The sequence below is a fragment of the Myotis davidii genome, unplaced genomic scaffold (genome assembly GCF_000327345.1).
Source record: "Myotis davidii unplaced genomic scaffold, ASM32734v1 scaffold462, whole genome shotgun sequence".
NCBI lineage: Eukaryota > Metazoa > Chordata > Mammalia > Chiroptera > Vespertilionidae > Myotis > Myotis davidii.
Genome location: NW_006293237.1, coordinates 482,852 through 492,395, shown reverse-complemented (window position 1 = coordinate 492,395; position 9,544 = coordinate 482,852). Strand labels below are relative to the sequence as shown.

At 52.5% G+C, this 9,544-nt stretch overlaps 1 protein-coding gene across 2 annotated transcripts in view; it reads right to left on the bottom strand.

The window, feature by feature from the left end:
* Positions 1-6: 6 nt before the first annotated feature.
* Positions 7-9,544, bottom strand: part of IDH3G (isocitrate dehydrogenase 3 (NAD+) gamma) — a 10,701-nt gene continuing 1,163 nt past the window's right edge. The window contains exons 2-13 of one of the 2 annotated variants that reach the window (XM_006766934.2): positions 5,678-5,716; positions 5,362-5,373; positions 5,003-5,100; positions 4,460-4,572; positions 2,964-3,024; positions 2,730-2,862; positions 2,460-2,593; positions 2,056-2,158; positions 1,819-1,965; positions 502-596; positions 357-417; positions 7-164 (exon numbers count right to left, since the gene is read on the bottom strand). In XM_006766934.2, coding sequence (XP_006766997.2) covers positions 63-164; positions 357-417; positions 502-596; positions 1,819-1,965; positions 2,056-2,158; positions 2,460-2,593; positions 2,730-2,862; positions 2,964-3,024; positions 4,460-4,572; positions 5,003-5,100; positions 5,362-5,373; positions 5,678-5,716 — 1,098 coding nt within the window. In that variant the 3' untranslated portion in view covers positions 7-62. The remainder of the gene's footprint in view (positions 165-356; positions 418-501; positions 597-1,818; positions 1,966-2,055; positions 2,159-2,459; positions 2,594-2,729; positions 2,863-2,963; positions 3,025-4,459; positions 4,573-5,002; positions 5,101-5,361; positions 5,374-5,677; positions 5,717-9,544) is intronic. The other variant, XM_006766935.2, reaches the window with a different exon arrangement.

Genomic DNA, 9,544 nt, shown 5'->3' with positions numbered 1-9,544 from the left:
CCAGTTTATTCTGGGTCTGCCGTACAAGCCAGCCGGGGTGCTGGGGTTGGGAGAGGGACAGCCTAGGCCTCCACAGCCCGGCCGTCGATGATGCGGATATGGCGGATGATGTCCTGAATGGCTTGCGACGTAGTGCCCTGGCCCCCAATGTCTGGGGTGTGCATCTGCGGGATAAGGTAGTGGTACCAGCTAAGGCCCACAAACCTTACCCTACCTGGTACCACTCTCCACTTGGGGGCAGCAGGAAGTGCCAGGTCACCACCCCCAGCCCCTCGGGCATCACACCAGCTCAACCCAAGCTAGAGGAAGGGTTTTGGGGTGGGGGAAGGCAGGAGAGAGGAGAGGGGGAGCCTCACGTTTTCATTGTCCATGGATGCCAAGACAGCCTTGCGGATGGTGGTGGCGTAGGAGTGGAGCCTAAAGAGGGAGAGCAGCCTTCAGTCCTCAGGACCTAAGGGGCCGGTTGGGATGCTGATGGCCGGGCATGGAGAAGCCACTTACTTTAGGTGGTCGAGCATCATGCAACTTGCCAGCAGCGTAGCCGTGGGGTTGGCAATATTCTTATTGGCAATACTCTTGCCTGTGTTCCTTGTAGCCTGGAAGAGCCAAGATGACAAAGGGGGTAGCAAATGTGAGACTGTAGGGAGTATGCTTCCATTCGTGGGAAGTATCCAGACAGGCAAATCCAGAGGCAGAAAGCAGATCAGTGGGTGCAGGGGCCGGGACGGGGAATGAGGAGTGCCTGCTAACGGGGACAGGGTCTCCTTTTGGGGTGATGGGAATAAATGTTCTGGAACTAGACAGAAGTGATGTACAACATTGTGGGTGTAGTTAATAGCCCGGAATTATTTACTTTGAAATGGTTCCACAATGTTATGTGAATTTTATCTCAACTTAAAAAAAAAAAAGGAAACCGCCCTAGACAGCTTGGCTCAGTGGATAGAGCGTTAGCCTGTGGACTGAAGAGTCCCGGGTTCAATTCCAGCCAGGGGCACATGCCTGGGTTGCAGGCTTGATCCCTGGGGGGGGGGGGGGGGGGACACCGGGGGGCATGGCGGAAGCAGCCGGTCAGTGATTCTCATCATTGATCTTTCTATCTCTCTCTCATTCTCCCTTCCTCTCTGAAATCAATAAAGAAATATATATATTTTTAAAAGGAAACCAACAAATGGATCAATAAAATGTGGTTTATCTATATAATGAACTATTATTGAGCCATAAAAAGGAATAAAATACTGACAGTCTACAACATAGATCAAACTTGAAAATATTATGCTAAAGGAAAGAAACCATTCATAAAAGGCCACATATTGTATGATTCCATTTATAAAAAATGTCTAGAACAGGCAAATCCCCGAGATAGAAATCAGGTCAGTGGTTACCAGTGGCAGGGATGGGGGGGTTGGAAAGCAACAGCTGACAAGTATGGGGTTTCTTATTGGGGTGATAAAAATGTTCTGGAATTAGCCCAGCTGTTGTGGCTCAGTGGTTGAGCATCGACCTATGAACCAAGAGGTCTCCAGTTCGATTCTCAGTCAGGGCACATGCCTGGAGTTGCGGGCTTGATCCCCAATTCAGGGCATGGAGGAGGCAGCCAATGGATGTGGTGTCTCTCATCGTTTCTCTCTCTCTCTCCTCCCTTCCTCTCTCTCTAAAATGAATAAAAACATATTTTTTAAAATGTTCTGGAATTAGATAGTGGTGAACTGTGAATATTCTAAAAACCACTGAATTGTATACTCTCAATGGGTGAAGTGGATGGTATATGAGCTATGACTCAAAAAGGCCAGCAGCCCTGGCAACACTGGCAGCACTCACCGTCTCAAACACAGCGTACACATGGCCATAGTTGGCTCCAGCCACAAGGCCAGGGCCCCCGACCAGCCCTACGCAGACGTTGCTGACAATGTTCCCGTAGAGATTGGGCATCACCATGACATCGAACTGCTGGGGCCGGGACACCAGCTGCAGGGCATGGAGGGGGCAGACAGAACCTTAAGCATGAGAAGTCCAGGGGCCTAGAGCAGACGGCCTCAGAGCCCAGTGGTCAATTACCTGCATGGTGGTATTGTCCACAATCATATTCTCAAAGGTGATCTGGGGGTAGCGGGCTGCCACCTCCTTGCAGCACTGGAGGAAGAGACCATCGCCCAGTTTCCTGTGGGGGACACAGGACACCAGCTTGGCCACTGCAATGGTCAGCTGGAAGGACGGGGTGTGCAGATGACCATGGAAGGCTGGGTTCTAACCTCTAGCCAGTCCCCCTTCTGCAAAATGGGCATAATCCTACTCCACCTCCCCCAAGTGTGCACTGAAGTGAGGACATAGGCAACAGGGAACAACCCTGGGCATGGCCCCTTAGTAGGTGGCCCCGAGTCCATGAGAACAGGCTGCTCATTTCAGCTGCTTCAGGACAATTGGCAGAACGGGCAGCGGCATGGCAAGGGCGGGGAGCATACATAATGTTGGCCTTGTGCACGGCTGTCACTTTCTTGCGCCCAGTCTCATGGGCCAGTTTGAAGGCGTATTCAGCAATGCGCAGGGACTTGGTCTTGGTGATGATCTTCAGGCTCTCCACCACTCCCGCCACACTCTGAAAAGGGGCGGAGAGAAGAGACCCGGGTCCCATCGGATCCTGCTCCTTGGGCACAGCCTTCCTTACCGCTGACACTCACCGGGTTCTTCCCCATGACCTGAGAGGACAAGGGGGCGGCCTGGGACTCACTCACCTCGTGCTCCAGGCTGCTGTACTCGCCTTCTGTGTTTTCCCGGACAATGAGGATATCTATGTCCCGGTGCCGGGTCACCACTCCTGGCAGGCTCTTACAGTGGATGACGTTGGCATAGAGGTCCAGGCTGGTGCTGGGGACACAGAGAGAGGCAGCTGGCCAGTGCCACCACTCTCTGCTGGCACAGTCCATACTACCTTTGCGGAGCCCCCACCGCATGTACTTGGCTCTCACCGAAGGATGTTGTTGCGGGATTTGTAGGATGGTGGCAGGTTATGGTTTGTTTCAATATTGCCTGCAGGACAGAAACAAGACAGCCAGTCTGAAGAGGGGACCCCCAGGCTCAGTTGTGCTACCATATTCCCCATCCTGACCCAGGGGACGCACACCAAAGGCAGGTCCAACCAGAGAAGATGGCTTTCAGCAACAGAAAGACTTCAGAGAAAACTAGAGTGTAACTGCCTACATGAGCCCTATGAGGGCAGAGGGGAGTGTGTGTGTGTTCACTTGGCTGATGGGTTCTGCGGACCTAGAGGAGCACCCGGCCCATACCAGACACTCAGTGAGTACTTACTGAGTGAATAAACGAACAAGCCTTAGCAGCTAACCAGGTCTTTCCAGACCCTAAGAGGAAAATGGCAAGACCAGGACCTGGCTGGATAGAAAGTGACCACTCCTGCTTACTAACAGGCTAGTGAGCCAGGCTGGTGCCAGCAAGGTGACCTTGGCCAAGGTTACTGCTGGGTCCTGCATCAAGGTGCCACAAAAGCCCCACCTCCGGGGCAGGAAGGAGCTGCCTGGAAAAGACCATGGCTGGACTGGGGGCCCCCAGAGCAGCGGGGGCAGCAGCCACTGGGAAAAGGCAGTTGGAGGGTGCCAAGTAGAAAAAGCCTTTCTCAGGGCCCACGAGGCCCACAGGCCCCTCTGAGTCATGCTCTGCCTGTACTACCTTCACCCAGAGTGCCTCAGGCACCCTGTGGCTGGCATGTTAGCCCCTTCATTTAACTGCCAGGGCCTTGGCCTCCACTCTGGTTCACCTTTGCTCACACACTCCTCACACCAAGCAGTGATGGATTAAAAGTTTGGACCAAACCAAGGCAAACTCAGGAGGGCTGGAATTCGTGTCTGTAACATCCATAGCTGTGCCAGCTGGAGCCAAGGTGGCAGGCAGAGGTTGAGAAATGAATCTCTGTGACATTGGTTTATAAAGACAGACTCTGAGGGTCAAACCTGACCAGAAGAGAGAGGGTTGCCTCAAAAGGGAAGAATTCAGTCCAGCCAGTGTGGTTCAGTGATTGAGCATCAACCTAGGAACCAAGAGGTCCCGGGTTCGATTCCTGGTGAGAGCGCCTGCCCAGGTCGTGGGCATGATCCCCAGTAGGGGGTGTGCAGGAGGCAGCCGACTGATGATGTTTCTCTCTCATCATTGATGTTTCTATCTCTCTATCCCTCTCCCTTCCTCTCTCTCTCAAAATCAATGAAAACATATGTTTTAAAAAAGAGGGAAGAAGTGGGTGGGAGGCAGCCCATTATCCGCACAAACTAGTGCCACTAAGATCTCAGAATCGTGGCACGGTCAGGTCCCCAGAAACTTCCGTCCACTCTCCAAGCACAAGGGTCCCCTCTAGCCAGAAAAGCCCGGAAGTCAGAGCTATGGGGCCCGAGGAACAAGTATCAGCTCAGAGGTTAAAGAATCACGCACAGCACCCCACCCTGGCCCCCAAGCTCACCCTTCAGGGCCACGCGGTTTCGGCGGATGGCCATGATGGCGTTGCGGACGTCCTCTTCGTCAGCATTGGAGCTCACTTGCACTTCTTCAAAGTCCACCGGCACACACGCGTGCCTGGAGCAAAACAGGGTCAGGGCAGCTGGCCTGGGCCCCTCCACACCTCTTCCAAGAAGCCTGCCTGGACCCCTGGCTGCAGAGGCCTCTCGCCTGCTGCCGCCCACCCTGACCTGGCTCTGGCTGACAGGAGACTGGGTCCACCGGCCACAACTGATGGGGACTTGCTTGAACTCCACAACAGTTAGCAGAACTGGTGCTACCTTCCCCAGCCCAGACCGGCCTGGGGGGATCGCCAGCACCGGGATGAAAGGCCTTGGCCTACAGCCCTCCTGCCACTGGTGCCCTGTTTGGGCAAAGTCCCAGCCAGTAGGGCTTCTGGGCTTACAGCCCCACTGGCACAATGTTGTCAGGGTACCCCCAGGCTGGGCCCGAAGCACAACCTTCCCTAAGGGGACACGTCACGGGGAGGGGCCTGAGGGCTCCATACCTGAACACAGACTTGACGTGCAACATGAGCTCCGGCCCAATGCCATCCCCTGGGATCATGGTCACCGTGTGCCGCCCGCCATACTTAGCAGATGGAGGCTGGAAGGAGAGGGAGGGTGAAGGCAGGCCCTTAGTTCCCTTCCTCCTACCAGCACGGACCTGGTGGGCCAGCCAATTGTGAGGGGCCAGCTTGGCATACCTTAGCACTGCGCCCCACCCCATGCCAGACAGGGCTGCTTGTGGGGACTCCTGGGTCAGGAGGAAGCAGGGGGGAGGAGTCCCTGCCCCAACCTGGACTTTGGTCAACCCCAAAGCAACTAAAAGCCCCAAATCTAATAGGCAGATGATAAGAATACTCACAATTGTTTGTTGCTAGAGGGGAGACAGAAGGAAGAAGACTCAGATTAGCCAAGGTTGGAGGAACAAGGCTCTGTCTTTTCCCTGGGGATGCTAACTAGCACAGCGCAGGTAAGGAGGTAAGGAGGTAAGGAGGAGGATGGGGGAACCTCTGGAGACCATGCCTCAGAGGGAAGGACAGGAGGGAGCAAAGAGGCACAACACACACAGGAGCACATGCACACATCTACACATACACACACACACATGAACACAAATCTACATATGTGCAAGCATACACATACTATGCACGTGCACACACACCCAGGCAAATACTTACTGAGATGCTCCTCCGGGGGGCCTCGTTGGCACCCAGAACCTGGCAAAGAGAAACCAGATACTAGTGGTTGTTGTCCAGCCCAGAAGGTCAATTTGACATGGGAGAGCGGCTTAACCCATGTACACTGTCCGGTGAACAACAGCACACAGCACATGCCCAGACAAATGGCTCCAGAGCCATTTCCCAGGGACCAGCCTGCTGAAACACCATGGAGGGTGGTCCTAATCCTTTATGCCTCTTCAGCTGCATGGTCAGTTTTTCTTTTTTTGTTGTTCATCCTCACCTGAGGGTATTTTTCCATTGATTTTTAGAGCGAGTGGGAGGGAGGGGGAGAGACAGAGAGAGAGAAACATCGATGTGACAGAGACACATTGATTGGTTGTCTCCTGCACATGCCCCGGCCAGGGCTAGGATGGAGCCTGCAACCAAGATAAGTGCCCTTGACTGGGAATTGAACCCACGACCCTCCAGTCCGCAGGCTGACGCTCTATCCACTGAGCCAAACCAGCTAGGTCTGCACGGTCAGTTTTGAAAAAGAAGTCTGTCTCCTTTCCCCTCTTAGGTTGTTTCTGATTCCTTTTTGGACAATTATTACTGTTCAGTGATGTCTGTAACATGGAAAAGTTGGCACACTAAACATGATACAATAAGGAAATCACTATAACAAAACAGAGGGCCACCAGGACGATCATTTGATCTTTTTTCCTTATTACAAAAGTAGAACATGGAGAAAATCTAGAACGTGGAGACATGGAGATCAGAAGAAAAAGACAGCTCCCAGCACCCCCTCTAGAGACAAGCACTGCTGGGAATTGCCCTCCAGAATCAGAAATCCAAAGCAACCGTACAGAAAAAAAATTCAACCATATTTATATGTCTGTGTGTGTGTTTTTAATTTTCATCTGAGGATATTTTTTCCATTGATTTTTCCAGAGAGAGTGGAAGGGACGGGTAGAGCAGAGAGAAACATCGATGCAAGAGAGACACATCGATTGGTTGCTTCCCGCATGCGCCCTGACCAGGGCTGGGGATTGAACCTGCAATCGAGGTACGTGCCCTTGACTGGAATTGAACCTGCGACCCTTCAGTCTGCGGGCCGATGCTCTAACCACTGAGAAACCAGGTAGGGCTCAACCATATAAAGAAGAATAACAGACACCAATCTTTTGGAAGGCTTTCATAAAGGATTGCAAAACTGCTTCATGGCTTACATGGATGGCAAATGTCCCCAACTCTGACTCAGAGGAGCCATGTGTGGCCACATCGGTGCCATGCTTGACAGCTCCAGAGCAAAAGCCACCAAGCCAAATAGGACAGGTGCTGAGAAGTGACCAATCTGGAGTCCCCACATTGACTTGGAGGAAGAAACCCTCATCCAAGGTCCCACTGCAGGGTGGCTACAGGCCCCCACACTTTCCTCCTGCTGTTCCTCACCTGGGAACACACCTGGGTGTCCCTCAATCCAAAGTGGCAGGGGCAGAGCCAAGGTCCTCCTTGTCACTTGGGGATGCCTTGCCACTTGCCTGTGGAGCAGCAGCAGAGCATTCCCGTCAACAGCAGAGTCACCGTGGCCATTTCTCAGAGCCGTGCTTTCCTGCTAGCAATCTAGAAAGCTCAAGCAGAGGCTGACCATCCCCACCCGAGTCTCCTGGCCAGTATTCACAAGGCACCCACATGCACGAGCTCTGAAAGCAAGGGTGTGCCACTCACCCCACCCAAGCCAGGGGTTAAGAGGGGGGTATCTGCTGATCCATGTGGCCCCTGGATCTGTAGCCACAGACACACTCAGGGCATTTCTGTTTTCCTTCTCGTACTTGTCAGTATTTGGATTCATCTGGTTTACAGGCTCTCACACAACCTTGTGGAAGGACACTTAGATTGCTCCTCCTCCAGGAAGCCTTCGCTAATGCTCTGAGGGTGCTGAGCTATTGGTACCCACCCCCACCCTGGGCCTCCCAAAGCCCTACCTCAATTCCTCCCCCTCCAAGCACAATCTTCTAGAGCAGTGGTTCTCAATCTTCCTCATGCCGCCACCCTTTAATACAGTTCCTCATGTTGTGGTGACCCCCAACCATAACATTATTTTCGTTGCTACTTCATAACTGTAATGTTGCTACTGTTATGAATCATAATGTAAATATCTGATCTGCAGGATGTATTTTCATTGTTACACATTGAACATAATTAAAGCATAGTGAATAATCACAAAAACAATATGTAATTATATATGTGTTTTCTGACGGTCTTAGGCGACCCCTGTGAAAGGGTCGTTCGACCCCCAAAGGGGTCGCGACCCACAGGTTGAGAACCGCTGCTCTAGAAGGTTGTCGCTGCCTTGCTCCTTCCCCAACCCCTAAGCCCCTGAAAGTGGAGGCCAAGTCTGTCCTGTCCCCTACTGTCACCCAAAGACCCAGCAGAATGCCTAGCCCAGAGCTAGAACACAGAAACATTTCTTGAATGAATGAGCACATCAGGAAATGAAGGAAGAGATGGAGGGCTCTGGGGGCTAGGGAAACCTCAGTTCAAATCCACATCCACTACTCTCGGCAGCAAACAGCTGAACCTTGCTCAGCTTCCTGTCCTCGCCTGAAACCCACAGAACAGAGGTGCCTGCTTTATGTGACTGCTGAAGGACTGAGCAGGAGGAGGTATGCGAGCTGTGCAGTCCTTAGCAAGGCACACAGAGCTGTGCAAAAGCATACCTGCCCCTTTACCCAACAGCCCCTCGGGCCAGTGGTCAAGGCTGGTGTCCAATGGGGGGATGATGACCCCTGCAGCTCCTGACAGTAATTCCTCCTGGCCTTCAATCCTCGGAAGTCCACTGGACAGGTAACCCAGGTGTGGTGGTGAGCCAGCCCTTGCACCAAGCCTGGCTCTGCTCTGTGCAACTCCCCTTCCCCCACCTTGATCACGTCACCACCATCAGGGTTGAACCTCTTCCTCACCTGGGTCCTATGCTAGATGTTCCTTCGGCTTTGGCCAAAGGCCCAGGGGGCTCTCAGGAGAGAGACTTCCCCAACCTTGCTCTGACAGATGCAGGCACCTTCCTTCAGGGTTAAGGAGGTTCTGGCCAAAACCGGTTTGGCTCAGTGGATAGAGCGTCGGCCTGCGGACTGAATGGTCCCAGGTTCAATTCCGGTCAAGGACATGTACCTGGGTTGCAGGCACATCAACAACTAGAGCCATAAAAGTCAAAAGAAATTTTAAATTGAAATTCACATGCACAACAAAAATGTGTGTACTTCTATAAACATTATTACAAAGTACAAGGGTGGGATGTCTTTGGAATATCTCAAATGCATCCCTGCCATCTGTCTCTGTCATCACAGTGCTCTTTCCTCCTATGCCATGTCTTCATGTGCTATTCTCCCTGCCTGTCTCTCTTTTTCATTTTTCTAAATATGTTTTTATTATTTCAGAGAGGAAGGGTGAGGGAGAGAGAGATATAAATATCAATGATGAGAGAAAACCATTGATCAGCTTCCTCCTGCACGCCCCACACTGGGGATCGAACCCACAATCTGGGCGTGTGGAATCGAACCGTGACCTCCTGGTTCATAGGTTGACACAACCACTGAGCCACACCGGGCCAGGCTCAGCCTTCGTTCTTTAATGGTGCTATGAAAAGAAAGGAGTCCAGGATGATATGTGTTCCCACCAAAGGGCCCCCACGCTCCACAGCTTACTGAGGCTTCTCTCTTCAACATGTTTGTTGGATTGAGTGTCGATGGTGGCTACATGTTTTCCCACAAGGGTCCCATTAGTGGGAGCAAAACTCTGGGGTTCATTTCTAAAGGTTCCCATACCCAGGACAACCAGTCTCAGGGCAACGCACTGCCCGGATTGTTCACAGTCCCCCCCCTCCCC